General features: G+C 38.2%; 1 protein-coding gene across 3 annotated transcripts in view; it reads right to left on the bottom strand.

Moving 5' to 3' along the window:
• The window catches only part of TTC8 (tetratricopeptide repeat domain 8), a 167321-nt gene that overhangs the window by 31573 nt on the left and 116810 nt on the right, over window positions 1-18938 (bottom strand). For all 3 annotated transcript variants that reach the window (XM_029597759.1, XM_029597757.1, XM_029597758.1), the window contains 3 exons: window positions 15259-15346; window positions 7258-7368; window positions 2316-2452 (listed from right to left, as the gene is read on the bottom strand). In XM_029597759.1, the coding sequence (XP_029453619.1) occupies window positions 2316-2452; window positions 7258-7368; window positions 15259-15346 (336 nt within the window). The remainder of the gene's footprint in view (window positions 1-2315; window positions 2453-7257; window positions 7369-15258; window positions 15347-18938) is intronic.

Here is an 18938-nt window from a genome sequence, read left to right as displayed (position 1 = left end):
ACTGATGCCAAAAATGGCAGTGACTAGTCCCTAAGTTACCTTCATTAAAGCAGTTAATGGACTTCTCCAAGAACTTATCCAAACCATTTATAAATAAAGCTATACTAACTGCACTAACCACATCCTCTGGCAACAAATTCCAGAGCTTAATTGTGCATTGAGTGAAAAAGAATTTTCTCCACTTAGTTTTAAAAGTGCTACTTGCTAACTTCATGGAATACCCCCTAGTCCTTCTATTATCCGAAAAAGTAAATAAATGATTCACATCTACCCTTTCTAGTCCTCTCATGATTTTATAGACTTCTATCATATCCCCCCTCAGTCGTCTCTTCTCCAAGCTGAACAGCCCTAACCTCTTTAGTCTTTCCTCATAGGGGAGCTGTTCCATCCCATTTATCATTTTGGTCGCCCTTCTCTGTACCTTTTCCAGTGCAACTATATCTTTTTTTAGATGCTGTGACCAGAATTGTACACAGAGTTAAGGTGCGGTCTGATACAGAGGCATTATGACATTTTCCATTTTATTAACCATTCCCTTCCTAATAATTCCTAACATTCTGTTTGCATTTTTGACCCCGGCGGCACACTGAGCCGACAATTTCAATGTATTATCCACTATGATGCCTAGATCTTTTTCCTGGGTGATAATTCCTAATACGGAATCTAACATCATGTAACTACAGCATGGGTTATTTTTCCCTATATGCAATACTTTGCATTTGTCCATATGAAATTTCATCCGCTATTTGCATGCCCAATCTTCCAGTCTCGCAAGGTCCTCCTACAATTTATCACAATCCGCTTGTGTTTTAACTATTCTGAATAATTTTGTATCATTTGTATATTTGATAACCTCACTCGTCGTATTCCTTGCCATATCATTTATAAATATATTGAAAAGCCCTGGTCCAAATTCAGATCCCTGAGGCACTCCCCTGTTTACCCTTTTTCACTGAAAAAAGTTTTAATCCTACTCCATTTGTTTTTAACCAGTTTAGCGTTCATGAAACATGCATTCGTGAATTACAAATACTTTTTTGGAAGTGCATCTGCTATTTAATGGGTGGCTTATTTTATATATGTTTGTTTGGGATAAACAAGCTTCTTAACTCTGATGGTAACACTGTCGTTGCAGCAAATGTTCTATGTCTAATGGTGTTTGTTTTAATTTGTTATCTGAAGAGAAGATATGATTGAACAGACTACAAATTTTTCAAAATAAATTAGCCCTTCGGTATAGTGCACTATAAGAAACTCTTGGTCAGCTAGGTTGACATTCACAGAGCAATAATCCCTTTTGGAGGTAAACAACTTAAGCTTGTTTTGTTGGTGTAGACACTACTTTATGATTGTTTTATGGTGCAACTCACCTTGAACTGCAGAAAGTGCAGGAAATAAATTGTTTTAAGTAAATAAAAGATTTTCTCCGATTTAACCTGGGGCCCTCTTTGTCTTCAAAGGAACAGGCAAACTAAAGCTGAGAGAGAGCAGAGGCTACTGCCAAATGCTGCTTGGTTGGTTTGATGGCATTCTGGGGTGACTGGGAGCTTAAAGGAAAACTCCCCCCAGAATACCAGAGCTGACTTCGGTTTATTACTGCTCTTTCAATCGCTTGTAAACAGCCCCAGGCCTGTGCCACACTTTGGACAATCTTCTGAAGTCAGAAAATGGGCGTATTGGGGGTAGACGGGAAGGAGGGGGATGTTAGCTTAAGGTTACCCTCAAAGAAAAATGCATTCTTGCAATGGTTTTGGCCTGTCTCCATGTTTCTGTGTTGCTGGCCTGGCTGCCCTCAAACCTCTTCCAAACCGTATTAAAGTGTACGCTTCTCTAAAAGCATCAAACAGAGAAACACGGAGGGGCGAAATTCTTCCTGGTATAGGCTTCTTTGAAAATTAAGGGGCATTGCCCTTTATCCTCTCTCCACTAAAAGATTTTCAACAAAAACATACATGTTCCTTCTTCACAATGCATTGGTTGAACATCCCCTCATCAAAGCTTTTTCCATACTAGGTTAATCTGAATGCTATTTCACAAAACTGAGCCATACTGAATCTGATCATAATTGTACTGGACATGTTTCTATATCATCCTGTTTTGCTTCTCCCCTTCAATCACCATATCTACCTTTCTATATCTCTCTCTCTCTGCTCCCCACAGAAGCTTTTTACAATTCTTACCAGCAAGCTCTTGATGTTGGAATTACAAAGAGCAGAATTTCTGCCCATGGACAATTCTGTGGCTTCACTTACATATGTGTGCACACAAGTGGAGTAAATAATAAAAAAAAACTGTCTGGACTTAGCTGCGTGCACCTGTAAAACCGAAGGGCTATCTCGGGCTGATCGGAATAAAAGTGGTTGCTTCCAATGCACGCGAGAGCTTCCACGTTAGTGTTATCCTGTTTCAGAACATCTTTGTAGCACTCTGTGGCTGCTGACATGTTCATTTCCTGTTTTTCCAACCAAAAATAAAGAAAGACAAAGAAAAGAAACAATGCTTTTCATTTGTACTATTGATAATCTTGTTCCTTTCACTGAAATTGTGGCCCTGGTTTGTACTATAAAACAAAAGACTCCTTTATTAAGAATGAGGGAGAATGGCACTATTTCTTATTAATATTAAGATTTACATTTATAACAGACACAGAAACAGATTAGACTGTTTGATAATTCAAAGACAGAGGAGAAAAAAAGTAAAGCTATAAAGGTTGATATCATAATTATAAAAAGTCCTCATTGATTTAAGAACATAAGAATTGCCATGCTGGGTCAGTCTGAGGATCCATCAGGCCTATCAATCTGTTTCCATAGTGGCAAATCCAGGTCTCAAGTACCTAGCAGAATCACAAAGGTAGATAAATCCCATGCAGTAATACCCAGGGATAAATAGTGGCTTTTTCCAAGTCTATCTGGTTAATAACAGTTTATGAACTGCTCCTCCAAAAAAACAGTCCAAACTTTTTTTTAAATCCGGCTATGCTAGCTGCCTTTACCACATCCTTTGGCAATGAATTCCAGAGCTTAATTGTATGTTCAATGAAAAAAAAAGTCTCCAATTTGTTTTAAATGTGTTACTTACTAACTTTGTGGAGTGTCCTCTAGTTTTAGTATTATATGAAAGAGTAAATAACCAATTCACATTTATCCACTCTATTCCACTTAGGATTTTATAGACCTCTATCATATCTCCCCCTCAGCCTTCTCTTCTCCAAGATGATCAGCCCTAACCTCTTTAGTCTTTCCTCATAGGGGAGCTGTCCAACCCTTTTATCATTTTGCTTGATCTTCTCTGTACCTTTTCCAGTTTAACTACATATTTTTTGAGATGTGGCAACCAGAAGTGCATGCAGTATTCTAGATGCAATCTAATCATGAAGCGATACAGAGGTATTATGACATTCTCCATTTTATTCTCTATTTCTTTTTTAATAATTCCTAACATTGTTTGCTTTTTTTTTTTTTTTTTTAACTGCTATCATACACTGAGCTGAGGATTTTGAAGCATTGTCTACAAAGACGCCCAGATCCTTTTCCTGGTATGGTACGGTATCTAATATCATGTAACTACATTGTGGGTTACTTTTCCCTATGTATATCACTTTGCACTTCTCCACATTAAATTTCATCTGCCACTTTGATGCCCAGTCATCCTGTATCGCAAGGACTTCTTGCAATTTCTACAATCCACTTGTGATTTCACTATGCAAAATAATTTTGTTTCATTTACAAATCTGATCACTTCACTCACTGTTCCCCCTCTTCCCGATCATATATATATATATATATATATATATATATATATATTTGTGTGTATGTATGTATATATTAAAACTACTGGTCCCAGTACAGATCCCCGAGGCACTCCACTGTTTACCTTTCTCCACTGAGAAAACTGACCATTTATACCTACTCATTTTTTAACCAGTTTGCAACCCATAATAGGACACTGCCTCCTATCACAAGACTTAATTTTTCTCAGGAATCTCTCATGGGGTACTTTATCAAACGCCTTCTGAAAATCCAAATATACTATATCCACTTTATCACCATTATTTACATGTTTATTAACTTCTTCAAAAAAAATGTATCAGATTGATGAGGGTAAGCCTTTCCTTGTGTATATCCATGCTGGCTCTGTGAACCATTAAAACATGCTTTTCTATATGTTCTGTGATTTTATTCTTTTGAATAATTTCTATGATTTTTCACAGCACTGAAGTCAGGCTGACAGGTCTATAAGTTTCCTGGATCACCCCTGGAACCTTCTTTAAAGGTCAGTAGCACATTGCCCAGCCTCCAATCCTCAGGAACAATATACAACTTTAATGATAGATTACAAATTCCTAGATCTGCAATTTAGTTTTTGAGTTATTTCAGAACTCTAGGGTGTAAGCCATCTGGTCCAGGCAATTTGCTACTCTTTAGTTTGTAAATCTGCCCTATTACATCTTCTAGGTTCATGGTGATTTGTTTCATTTCTTCTAAAATTATCCCATTAAATACAGTTTCCAGCATGGGTTATTCTCCCCAACGTCCTCATCACTAAATACGGAGGCAAAAAATTAATTTAGTCTTTCCACTATGTCCTTGTATACTCTAAGTGCCCCTTTAACCCCCTTTATCATCTAACGGTCCAACTGATTCCCTCACTGGCTTCCTGCTGTGGATAATATTTTAAAAAAAAGCTTCATCATGAATTTCTGTCTCTTCAGCCAGCTTCTTTTCACATTCTCTTTTTGCCTGCCTTATCAATGTTTTATATCTAACTTGCCAATGCGTATCCTTTTTCTTATTTTCTTCAGCTGAATCCTTTTTCCCATTTTTGAAAGACGTTCTTTTGGCTAAAATAACATTTCACCTCACCTGGCAGTCGTTTGGCCTTCCTTTTTTAATGCATGGAATACATTGGCCTGGGTTTCTAAAATGGGATTTTTAAACAATGTCCATGCCTGATGTAAACTCTTTACTTTTGTAACTGCACCTTTTAGTTTTTTTCTAACTATTTTCCTCCCTTTTGAAAGTTAAATGCTAGAACAGTAGATTTACTTAATATCCTCACTCCAGTCATTAACTCAAATTTGATTGCATTATCATTCTTGCCGAGCAGCCCCATTACCATTACCTTTCACACCAAATTCTGCATTCCACTAAGAATTAGGTCTAAAATGGCTCCCCCTCTTGTCAGCTCTCAGACCAGCTGCTCCATGAAGCAGTCATTTATTTCATCTAGAAACTCTTATCTCCCTATGGTTGTCCTGATGATACATTTACCCAGTCAATACTGTGGTAACTGAAATCTCTCATTATTGCACTGCCAAATTGGTTAGCTTCCCTAACTTCCATTAGCAATTTATCATCTGTCTGTTCATTTTGGCTATACTCTTTCCCATCACAGATGGAATTTCTACCCTTAAAAATCCTTGCATAGGATCAAAAATGGACACTTTTCCAAAAACATGCATGTTTTAAATACAGCCTGTAATAAATGTTTCCTTCATGAAACACTGTTGCAAGATTTTTAAAAAGATCAGTCAATTGTTCATACTTACCTGTTTCATTTCACTAAGGCCCAGGCATACCAAAGGGATTTTCCCATTTTGCGTCTATGGGGAAAATGCTTTAATATATATCTGTTTCTTCTGCAACCTCCAGAACAATCTAGGAAACCTCTAGATTTTGTGGTTTTTGTGCGGTTGCCTTCTGTGGTCCAGCCCTTTATTTTGACTGGCCACTTAGATGGCTTCCGTGTTTTATTCTTAAGTTTTATTAAATAACTATTTTTTGATAATTTTTCTTATTTTTGTAGCTCAATTACTATTCAATCGTTTGTGCATTAGTTCCCCGGTGTGCGGTGCGATCCCTCTTTAATTGTACATTTACAAATGCACTTATCTTTGAGTTGTTCAATTACCGCCGCTATTATCATGGGACCACCTCCGCTTCAAGTGAAGGCGCCGCTCACGCTGACGAGTTAAACTGAAAAATAAACAGCAGTGCATTCCTGACGGAGTTTCCGCGACCAGAAATTCCTTCCCGAGGCCCCTGAAGCAGGCAGACAACTGCCGAAACATGGCCAGTGTCGGGCAAGCGGAGGTGGTCCCATGATAATAGCGGCGGTAATTGAACAACTCAAAGATAAGTGCATTTGTAAATGTACAATTAAAGAGGGATCGCACCGCACACCGGGGAACTAATGCACAAACGATTGAATAGTAATTGAGCTACAAAAATAAGAAAAATTATCAAAAAATAGTTATTTAATAAAACTTAAGAATAAAACACGGAAGCCATCTAAGTGGCCAGTCAAAATAAAGGGCTGGACCACAGAAGGCAACCGCACAAAACACACAAAATCTAGAGGTTTCCTAGATTGTTCTGGAGGTTGCAGAATTATATATTTAAGGAAACGAGGTTGGTTATTGTATAGTTAATATATATCTGGGCAATTCAGAGCTACCAGTATTGTATCATAGTGTTTATGCAGTGCTTTTTAGTGTAGAGTATTTACAATATTTGGAATCTCTTCATCAACAATGCTATCCTAAAAATGTACTGGGATTTCCTTATTCGGCAGAGTAAATTCTTAAAACTGTGAAACATTTTCAACCGTTAATAATCCTGATAATTGTTTTTTTTTCCTTTTCATCTAAAACTGTATTCTTTTCAAGAATGGTCTGCTCTTCTCATGTTGCACTGTAGCTATAGTTAATCTGTGACTTGCTCCAATCAGTATGGTCTGTGTGACCATAGATAGCATTGGATGGGAACTAAATCCCTATGCCTTGACTGTGGAGTTGCAGGCCTGAAACATTTCTTTGAAGCACTGTGAAAAGTGGAACATAAATCTAAATAAAATAAATACATTTCTAAGGAGTCATTATACATAGCCTTGCCTGCACTGTTTCTCCATTCACTTCCACTCCTCTGCATATGGAAAATACTTAAACTTGAAGGGATACAAAGAAAGGTATAAGCTTTGTCCTTTCCCCATTGGTAAGTGTGGTACTTGGTTCTGCCATCCCAAACAACAAAAAAAAAAAGAATATGCGAGGAATACTACAATGATCTCAGTCTGAAGTGTTCTCAGGAACAGTAGCCTAACCTGGGAATCAAATTTAGTCAACCACTTTGTAACACACACCAATAATCAACAGCTTTACTTACAAGGTGAAGAACAATTGAACTGTACACTGAATTTCTGTGCCTTAACAACATACTACAGATGAATTAACCAGCTCGCAATAACAATACTCACCTCTTGAATACGGGCAATTCCACAAAGAAGGTTTACTTCTCCTGGAAATCGTTCCAACCCTTGTTTAAAAAGATTTAAAGCTGTCACAGGTTGGTCCAAGCGCGTATATACCTAAAAGTGTGAGGCACACATATAAATACATAGTACAATGTCCTTCTATAACCACAGTGTTGTATGGATGCAAGGTCCTGAGAGGTAGAAATTAAAAAGATTAATGTGGGTAAAATCAACTGTTACCTGCATAAATCTTCCCCTTTAAAAATATTCTTCCTTTATTGTGCAAACAAAGTTACCTGGACAAAAGGGGGTGTGGCTGGAGGTTTGGTGAAGGTGGGCTAACTTATTTAACTAGATAGTGCCATACTGAGTGCTAACTATAGGACTGTCCCCATACATATATCTAGGGAACATTACATGGATATTCAGCAGAATACCTAAACAGAATATCCAGATGAAGTTATCCAAATAACTCATCTACTCGGCAGGATTCTGAATATGGACATCTGAGAGAATAAAGCAGTCACACAAAGGGAAGGAGACTATAGCTTAAAGATAAACAAAAATATATTCAACCCAAGGGATCTCAAATCTCAATTACATTCTGCAACAATATTTTATGATACCATTAAGCTTCAAAAGAGTGATTCCAATTTTTAGCAATGTCATGCAAATGACTTCCAGAAACACACATAGATTTTTGACCAACTGTTATCTGTAGAAGTGATATCTGCCTATTTTTTGCCCTTGTCATTTTTTTTATTAAAAATTATATAGGGGTCACATGATACAGTGAAGTGAAGCGGACACAAGTTAGTGTAGCTCCAGGTACTGCTCCCTTACTTACCTTTTTCTTTTGCATTAACAGGTCCCCCCGCTGACTCAAATTTATTCCCCGAGTACGGAAAACGGCTGTAGCACCGTCGGATAACTCTGATAGTGGCAATGTCCACTAAAATAGTGAAGAAGAACGCTGAGAAAACAAAGCAGCACGGCATAAACATGGTGGACGCGCGTGGTGAGGAGAAGTCAGGTGGTCTCACTGAGCATATGATTTCTACTTTAACGGAGGCCATCGTGCAAGTGATCAATCAGAAACCTGATCAGAAATTAGATTCCTTAACAGCTCGCATGCAGTCAATTCAGGACTCCCTTGAGGCTTTTAACAGCAGGATGGACACGGCGGAGGCACGGATGCTGCAATGAAGAGGAGGTAAACAAGCTGCAGCTAAAACTTACAAAGCTGGAAAAGTCTGTGGCAGAGAAAACGGAAAAGTTGGGAGACTTAGAAAACAGATCCAGATGGAATAATATTCAACTCGGCCTCCCGGAATCGCTACAAGATAAAGATTTATGTCTGACCCCTGAAACTTGGCTGCCATGAGCGCTGGGGCTGTCAGATCTGCAAGGCCACGTGCAGGTGGAGAGAGCCCACGGACTGGGGCAACAGCGAGCCAACCTGCTGAAACAGGGAGCGGTAATAGCCCGCATTTTAAATTTTGCACACAAGGCAGAAATTCTGCGACAGAAATAAGCGGTGAACTTTGGAGTTTCATGGGAATACAATTTTGCTTTTTCAGGACTTTGGGGCAGCAGCGGCAGCGAAGAGGAGGGAGTTCTCCGCACGTGCACTGTCTTAGTGAAGAAGCAAATCAAGTTTGTGCTAGTCTATCCAGGAAAATTAAAAGTGTGGCATGATGGAAAAATGATGGTATTTGAATCAGTGCAAACCGCACAACCCTTTGTGGATACAATGCCTACACGGTCGGCGCCAGATGCTTCGACAGTGACTGAGGAAAATGGCGTACTCAAGTGAAGAATTGTGCAGTAAATAGGGAATGTTTCGGCTGATTACATCCACGACACGGCTCCAGTGCTGGACAAGGAGAGGCTGACCACACTGTATAGCTATATCCTTGAACGTTTTGCTTGTTAACTTTAAAACTTGGATCATGGGGTAAATTGTGCGAGTTGGCACGCACTCCAGAGTACTGTTTGCTCGCGTTATAGTTGGAAACATTTCCACGAATGTTATTTGTTTGCTTATCCTTTTTGATTTTGTGACTGGGGAAGTTTCAGTGGTGGTGGTGGTGGTGGGGGGGGGGGGGGGCAGTGCCTGAATGCACTGTGGTGACTCCTTGTACTCCGATGCAGGAGCGACAGGTGCACAGAGGGTGGGGAAGGGAGAAGAGGCATGGGAATGGGGGGTAGGGGAGAGAAGAGGTTATGTGAGTATATTGGTCATTTAAAAGAAACAGTTGGCCAGACCCTATATGATTATATGTCAACAGAGGGGAAGCTATGCAGCTGGTTCTTATAGGGAGACCTTGTTTATGGTGTTTCCCCACACAATGGTGACTATGGTCTGCTTCATTATGTTAATAGTATGGGGGTCGACAATAAAATGCATCATGTGGAATGTTGCAGGACTGCGTATGCCTGTAAAAATGGAGAAGGTGTTAACCCAAATCCAAAGATTAAAAGGGACTACGGCATGTTTGCAGGAAACGCACGTCTCATAAAAAGCACATGAAGTTAAAGCGGCGATGGGTAGGGCACGTATTTGCTTCCCAAGGCACCTCTAAAAGCTGGTGTTTTGCTATTTTGTTCCATAAATCGGTTTCATTCACAGTACAGAAAACGATTACAGATGAGGAAGGGAAATCTACTATTTTAGCTGCTGGCTATGGGCCGAATACCTAGGATCCCAAATTCTTTACAGAGCTGATGTCAAATATTATGGGACCCTTCTGTATATAGATATCCAGCAAATTTAGCAGCTTATAATAAAGCTGCTAGAGGGTTAAATTTTTTTGTATTATGCTGCAACTCGGATATCTGGCGAATATTAAATCCTCGTACTAAAGATTGTACCCACATTGCCAGATCTCATCCCTCTAAGTCTAGACTGGATTATGTTTGTATCTGACGATTGCTTGGCTCTAGAGCAGAGACTGAACCAATGACTATATGAGAACACTATCCAGTGTCAGGCGTCGTAGAACTAGGCTTACAAAAGTCTTCTTATAGGACAGGGAAACTGCCAGCGTGGTTATTACAAGATAGCAATTTTAAACGGTTTCTTGGTGACAAATGGCAAGATTTTGTGTGTCATAATGCCCTAAATAGCTCTCAGGCAATACTGTTTTGGGAATCAGCAATAGCTGTTTTGAGGGGAGAAATAATTGGGTGCACTATTTGGAAAAAAAGGGAGCTAGATTGAGATATTTTGGAGTTTACCAATAAAGTAAATGAAGCGAAGCGCGTATATGTAAGTTCACACTTGGAAATGGATAAACAAATTTTTTGATCTTTTCAAAATCTTCTTAATGCCAAATTAAATCACAAAGGGGTAGATTTTTTTTAAAAAGTACGCTGGATTTTATAAGATACGCGCATCTCAAAAAAGATATAGTTGCACTGGAGAAAGTACAAAAAAGGGTCACCAAAATGATAAAGGGGATGAAATGGCTCCCCTATGAGGAGAGGCTAAAGAGGTTAGGGCTATTCAGATTGGAGAAGAGACAGCTGAGGGGGGATATGATAGAGGTCTACAAAATCATGAAAGGACTTAAACAGGTTCATGTAAATTAGGTATTTACTCTCTCAGATAATGAAAGGATTAGGGGGCACCCCATGAAGTTAGCAAGTAGCTCATTTAAAACAAATTGGAAAAAAAAATGTCTTCACTCAATGCATAATTATGCTTTGTAATTCATTGCCTGCTGTTAATCAATAAGAAATAGTAACTTGAGATCTATTTAATGTTTGAGTACTCGCCAAGTACTTGTGATTTGGAATGGCCACTGTTAGAAATAGGATGCTGGGCTTGATGGACCCTTGGTCTGATTGCATTATGGGTCCTTCCTTGTGGAGCTCACTCCCAGACCACCTCAAATGTTACCCAATATTAAGGATTTTAAGAAACATATAAAGACTCACTTATTCATGATTATCTATAAATAATTTGTGTATCTTAATTGTATTTTTTCCTTTCCTTCTCCATTTCCTTTTACCCCTTTATTGCTTTTTTTCAGTCATGAACATGTATTTCTACTCATTTTATGTTACCCTGAGTTTTGCTTTGATTGTCTAATTTGTAAACCGCTTAGACCTACCATTATTGATGAAGCGGTATATAAGAGCTTTAAAACAAATAAATAAATGTCTTATGTTCTAAGGAAATTTCAGTTGTTCTAATTGTTAATATTATTAATGAGAAAATTGGTTGTGGGCCATTAACAACTCAAGCACCTGGTTAAGATGAGTGGAAACGTTTACTACAGATGGGTTATATTTTTAAATAAGAGTGTGGTTGCTCTGTCAGTCCTCTTGACTATGGAGAAATAAGTTGTAGATATAATAAAAATGTTGTCATCTACAATGTATTTGTTCGCTCTTATTTCTAAATAAAAAAGTAAAAAGAAAAAAATGTTTATATTACCTGCAATAAATTCTATTATGTTTGGATCTGATAAACAGCTCCTCTTTAGATAATTAATCTAAATTTTACAAACAGACAATAATCAGGTGGCATTCATCTGTTATCTCATTTCTAAATAGGTGGCCTGGGTCTGATCCACAGACCTTACCCCAATTACATGTCTGGGGCAGGTTCAGGTTGGTGCCATTTTGGAAATGGTGAGAGTACACCTGGCCCCGACGCAGGATCCAATTTAAGGTATGGGAGGGCTCTGGAAGGGGGGGTGGTTTGGTGGGGGAGTTTGATTGTTGGACTTTGGAGGGAGGAGGGTGTGGGGGGCCATCGCCAAGCACCTAAAGTTTTCTATTTTTTACTTTTTGTGGGAGTTGTAGCCACCTGGATTGGCAGACCCGGGTTGAGATGGAGGTCTGCATTGACCCCTGCTCAACTTCCCCATTTGCCACATCTTTTATTTTTCGGGCCAACGGCCTTTTAAGGCGGTCCCGTGAGGTTGGGGCCACCATCGTGTTAAAGGGCTGCTCGTCACATTCTTTTGTATTTGGCCGCGATACAAACGTATGCGTCATATACAGCCGCTTTTTCGGTGGATGGTCCCCACTATGGTGGTGACATCCCCCTGTGATTGTGGGACCCCTCTTTGCAAGGAAACATTGTGGCTCAGTGCATCTAGAGATTAGTTTACAGAAATTAATTGATATCATGGGGTTAGAGACACAAGTAATAAGAACTTTTAAATAAATAGTTAAAATGTAGTCAAAGACAACGGTGACAGTTGTGGAACTATATAAACAAAATAAAGATGATAAAAACCCTCGGGAACTTTCAGAGGCTTTGTTCATATCCAACCATAGCAAAGTGGTGGCCAACTCTGATCTTCAAGAACCATAGACTGGTCTGGTTTCCAGAATATTCACAATGAATATGCATGAAAGAGATTTATATACAATGTATATGCAGTGCCTCCATTGTATATAAATCTTTTTCATGCATATTCATTGTGGATATCCTGGAAACCAGACCTGTTTGTGGCTCCTGAGGACCAGAGTTGGCCACCTATTCCCTAGTGCAGTGGTTCTCAACCCTGTCCTGGGGACCCCCCCCAGCCAGTCAGGTTTTAGGATATCCACAATGAATATGCATGAGAGAAAATTTGCATGTTATGGAAGCAGTGTATGCAAATTCTCTCATGCATATTCATTGTGGATATCCTGAAAACCCGACTGGCTGGGGGGGGGGGGGGGGTCCCCAGGACAGGGTTGAGAACCACTGCCCTAGTCTAACGCTAGAGCATAGTAGTTGGAGCACAGAACTTTAAAAATTCTGCCTAGAAAAAGATACGTAAAGCACCATTCACCTTAAAAATACTGCTTAATCTCCCTGTGCTAAAACAAACTAAAAAGGCGTAGTAACCAATAGAGATTTATTTATTTTATTTATTTTTAATTTTTATAGACCGAAGTTCTTGTAGGAACTACAAATCAATCCGGTTTACATACAACTTTTAAATGCCCAAAAAGAGTAGTGGGCTTTACATAGAACAGTTGAACAATAAAACAGGTAACAATACAACTAACAATAAATTATGGAACAAATAGAATAGATAACCAATTAAACATAGTAATGTAGTAATAAATATTATATAGAAAAAAAAATATATATAAAAGAGATAGAGTAAATGGAGTGTGAGTAAAGTATAAATACAAAGATGAAAGAGCTCAAAAATTAAGGTACAGTTGAAAAAAATTGTAATAGGAAAAAACAGTGAGATAACCCATGATTTGGGTTAAAAGACTTGATTAGGTAGCATTAGATATCTGGGAAGGCTTGACGGAAAAGCCATGTTTTTAGCTTTTTTTTGAACTCCTGATGACTTGGTTCTAGTGCCTTTGTTTAAAAATAGACAATGTCAATGCCATTGTCTATTTCATTGGAACCACAAAACAAAAGAAAAAATACTGAAATTTTATTTTTTGTGTTTCATGCGCACTAAGTCCACTTGGGGCGAATTTTAAAAGCGCTGCTCGTGCTAAAAGGCCCATATACGAGTCCCTCCCAGATGGCCATCCTATCCTCTCCTCCCTCTGGCTTACACCAAATTAACTCAAGCCAGACTGCCTGTTCAGCCCAAAATCATGGAAGATGCTGCCTTGAGACATTTGACCTTACCTTCAGAAAAAAAAGAATTCAGGTTTGGTTATTTAGCCAGACCGATCCCTAAATTCACTTAAAAAAAGTGACTACTAGGTTGTAGACTGTGACAACTTCCTTCTATCATTTTATTAGTGGAACTTCATCATGAAACTGTATTATCAACCTCTAAATTCATTTGAAAAAACAAAATAAAAAAAAACCTGACAACAATGATAAAGAATGTAACAGAGATTCCCTTCTATCATATCATATACTCCTTTCCTGAATATGCTCCCTAATGACTGTAAACTGCAATACTAATGTAGCAAGAATTTAATAAATGTGATTGTAATCTGCCTTGACACCAGCTTGGTAAAGGCAGAATATCAAATATTTACAAATAAATAATAAATACATAAATTGGTGCAAATCTCTGCAAGTAGTATTTCCTTGGGTAACTTTCAATGAATAAACGTACTTTCCCTTTGAGAACAGGTGCTAAACCCGCAGGTAAAAAGTACCTGCAAAACTCTGCTTCTACTCAGTGTTTTGAAAATTGCACCCACAATATTAAACTGAGCAGACAAAATTTAAAATATGCTTTTCAGCCCATTTAAATGTAGGGCAGTTTTCATAAACACGAAATCCTAACTACACCTACACTTAATTCCCTAAAAGCTTTATCCCCTGCAATGGACTGTGTATTATGCATGCTGCTAGTACCCAAATTAAACACATTCTGATAAATGCACCCCTAAGGGCATCTTACAAATGTTAAACACTATTGTTTACTATTGAGTACTACAGAAACAACAAACCTTCGAATTAGAAGGAAGCAGGTTTAGATGCAATCAAAGGAACGAGTTCTTTACACAGTGTTAACTCTTGAAATATTTCAGTGATTCAGACATTTTCAGCTATTTCAGCAAACTTTACATTTTTAAATTAGGCTGGGTGAATTACAAATTAAACCCAGAAACTGATGGGACTAGGCCCCATTCAGTCTGTGCTCTCTATCACAGAACCACCTCTCTCTCACCCAGGCCTCCATTACTTCAACTTGAGGCAGTTCTGCACATCCAGAGGTCAACAATATTCAGTGATACTGAGATGATAAATAAATGCTGATCCAGGAATCTGGTCTGAGCATCAGGAATCATTTCCCCTTTTTTTTTCAACCAGGGAAGAAAATTAGCATCAGTTCTCCTAGATTATAAAACTTTCCTGAAAAGCAACATATCTATTTAACATCCTAAAAACTAGCAAAGAACAACTACAGCTGTTTCCTTGACATAACTGAGAGTACAGGTGAAATGGTAAGAAACTGGATCAGCACAGAAGGCAGCTAGCTCCTATGAATACATCAGCTTTTAAATCATTGCTCCAAGTAACATGATTCAGTGTGACTGGTACAGAATCCTTTTACTTACTTTTGCCAAGTAGAGGAATGTATCTACCATGTCCTGATTGTTGAGGGCTGATTTAAACTGCTTTTCAGCTTCCCGGTACAAGCCTAACCTGCACAAAAAGTGAAATGGAAAGAAGGAAACATTGCAGACGAGGTTACGCTGTGGCTAGGAGGCAAGGCCTCTGGCAGCTAGAGGTGGAGTGCATTTCAGAGGTGAGGAACTTTGGCCCCAGGAGAGGAATTAATAACCATGCACTACAGAGCTGCTGGCATAGGAGGGCAAAGCGGAGTTTCATCTGATCGCAATCCATAAACTGAAGCATTTTCATTCAATAAGTCAGGAAGTGGACAAGTTATTCAGCTCAATTTAGACGGATAACTTGTCATGAATATTCAGAGGTACAAATCTCCTGCTGAAAATGCTTGCCTAAAGTTATCCAAGAAACTTTACCTGGATATTTCAGAATATAATTGTTTAGATTTATTAAAGCCATCTGGTTATATGTACCTGGATAACTTTAACATTAACCAGCTATATTCAAACAGTTCCTTAATATGTACCTGACAATAAACTTAATGGTTTATTGTATTTGTTTTGTTATTTTGATTATATATCATGTCCACGTTATTTCAATTTGTCTGTAAAGCCTGTTGCTGAATTATTGTTTATTGTAAACCGAGGTGATGTTTTTAACGTGCCGCGGTATATAAAAAAATCACTAAATAAATAATTAATTAATTAATTAATTAATTAATTAATACTAGAATAGCCAACTTTTTATACACCCTAGAATCGCTGCCGGCACACTATGTTTTGGGCTCCATAATTGAAAGAAAACAAATGTTTTTGGTGCACAAATTGATAATCCTTATTAAGTACAGGCAATAATTCTGCATACTGTCTATTTAGTTCAAAGCTCTGATGGTACAGTCTGTGACAGCCACCTGGGCATGGCTAACATCCTAGAACAGCCGAGTGCACAAAAATAAGCAACTATGTGTTAGGTCTTATATTTGGGGGGGGGGAACTACTTACAATAAAAATGAAAATATCTTTCTTTCACAATTTAAAAGTGTTTTTACCTGTATTTGATAAACTGTATTTCGATGTGAAAAATTTCAACTAGAACCGCTTTGCTATGCAAATGAGAAGTGAAAAGGCTCGCACAATCTGTGTATTTGATCACAGGTTGCAATTCTGACTTTTCATCATTCTGTCAGTATTGTACGTATCTCCAATGTAATTCAAGTTGGACCTTGTATATATGATTTTTTTTGGAATTTGTAAGGACTCTTTTTTTTTTTGTAAGGATTTTGTAATAAATTTGTAAGGACTCTGCAGCCAGAGTCCTTACAAATTCCAGGAAAATTGACCACATTTCACCTATTCTCAAAAACCTCCATTGGCTTCCGATCCACTATAGAATCATGTACAAAACCATTAACATCATTTACAAAACTATCAACCAACACACGCAACTCGACCTACAAATACCACTTAAAAAATTCACCTCCGCCAGGCCTATCAGGGAACACTACAAAGAGTCACTCCAAATTCCAAAGGCCAAAACCTACCAACATAAATCCTTGAGTCTCAGAGCCTTCTCATCAGCAGGTCCAGCTCTCTGGAACTCGATCCCACCTGATTTGAGACAAGAGCCATGCTCTTTAACATTTAGGAAAAGACTAAAAACTTGGCTTTTCAAAAAAGCATTTCCAAGCCTTGAATAAAACCTCCTCTCACTAGCACTAACTCGTATGCAATAATGGAATGTAAACACGAATCAACCAACCTCAAACCCTCTCTCACTAATTCCTGCTGAATATTTATTATACTATTACCATTCACAACTGTGTCATATTTATTCATTTGATTACCTATGTACCGTTTCATAGTCTTATTTTTTCACTTGCTATTCTAATGTATCAATAGGCTGAAATGTAAATATTGTGCTGTTCAATTTCTCCCCTTCCATCCCAAGTTTATTTTCCTTGTTTTTTGTAACTTTCCCTCTCCCTTTTTCTGATTCACTGTATTTAAAGTTCAAGGTTCTTATTGAAAATATTGTTTTTTACGTTACGTTATGCTTTACACTCCTTGTTATTTGTAAACCGGGTTGATGTGATGCCTATCATGAAACTCGGTATAACAAAAACAATAAATAAATAAATGATATGATCTACAGTATGATATATAGTACACATATACATAACGATCTAATCTGGCTCAAACAGATACTTCTGTAAATTATTGCACAAGAAAAAAAATTCTTAGTGGGAAGCAAATATTTCTTTGATAAGACACTGAATTCTAATAGTTGCTTGACTTGCTTAGTCAGACCAAGCAATCATGTCATACAATACAAAAGAGATAAGGAGCTATTTATGGCCTGTGTCATAAAAGGCTAAAAACATCAAAAGCAATCAGCAAAGAAGCTAACAGAAACAGAAAAACCATTTCAGTCCTTTCTCACCTCTCGCTCTTTACAGCTTGCCCTTGTCTCCTAAGTGAACTCAGGACATTGGCATGTCATTGCTAACAAATAGGATTACATGATGACCTTTGATTTTTGAGAATTTTACCCACAAATTATGACAAGTGGAAAGAGAGAGATTTACCAGCACAAAAATGTGTTTTGCAGTTCTAGGGTGTTCCAAAATGTGGAGCAAACACTGAAGGGGGTATGGGGTTAACATTTTCAGAAATCAAAGTTCATAAAAGAAAATCTACAAATTCACAGAATTTCAACCCGCTGTGATCATGTACACTGCTTGTGCAAGCCTTTAAATTTGCACGGCACAAAACATGCCAGTCAGCAGTTCTAGGTGTTCCAAAATGTGGAGCAAACATTGAAGGGGTAGGGGGTTAAAATGTTCAGAAATCAAAGTTCATTAAAAAAAAAAAAAAAAATCTACCCATTGTGATCATGTACACGGATTGTGCTAGCTTTTAAAATGTTTAGCGGTATGAGAATGTGCTGGTGGTATTAGGGTGTTCCACATGTGGAGCAAACCCTGAAAGGGAGGTAACATTTTCAGAATTCAAAGTTCAGAACAAAATCTACAAATTCTTAGAATTTCAAGTTACTGCAATCACATACAAGCCCCATTTCATACCCTCCCCACTCACCTACAACCCCCCAATACAATCCTCCCACCCCACCGAGAACTGCCCAAAAGGCCTACAGCCACCAGGAGCATTGCACATTCCTACTACTCCCGGCAGCATCCTGCCGTCAGAACATTATCTGTAGCAATGCAGGACAGACCGAGAGCTCCCAGAAATTTTTTAATTTCTTTTGCGGAGCTTGGAGGATGAAGGAAATCGGGTGGTGGGGATGTACTGACCTGGAAGTGTTTATTTTTTATTTTTTGCTGCTTAACTCGCTATATTTTCTATATAGGCTATTAAGATTAAAGTTGTCAAGATACCTTTAGATGTCAGGTACATACAAACCTAGCTGGATAACTTATTTGGCTAACTCTGAATATCTGAGTTAGCCAGGTAAGTTATCCTGCTAACTTAAGTCTAACCTGGATGTCGCCGGCTTATCTGGATATAATGACTTACACAGGTAAAATGGATGCGATTAGAGGGGCCAGAAAGGTAAACTTTGGGGTTTTGTCTGGGTAACTCAGAAGTTACCTGGAAAAACCCATTTGAATATGGACATCTATATGAACAACTGTGTGTAATGTAGC

Source organism: Rhinatrema bivittatum, chromosome 4 (genome assembly GCF_901001135.1).
Source record: "Rhinatrema bivittatum chromosome 4, aRhiBiv1.1, whole genome shotgun sequence".
Classification (NCBI taxonomy): domain Eukaryota; kingdom Metazoa; phylum Chordata; class Amphibia; order Gymnophiona; family Rhinatrematidae; genus Rhinatrema; species Rhinatrema bivittatum.
Note: the sequence above shows the minus strand (reverse complement) of the source record. Positions and strands in the feature narration are given on the sequence as shown.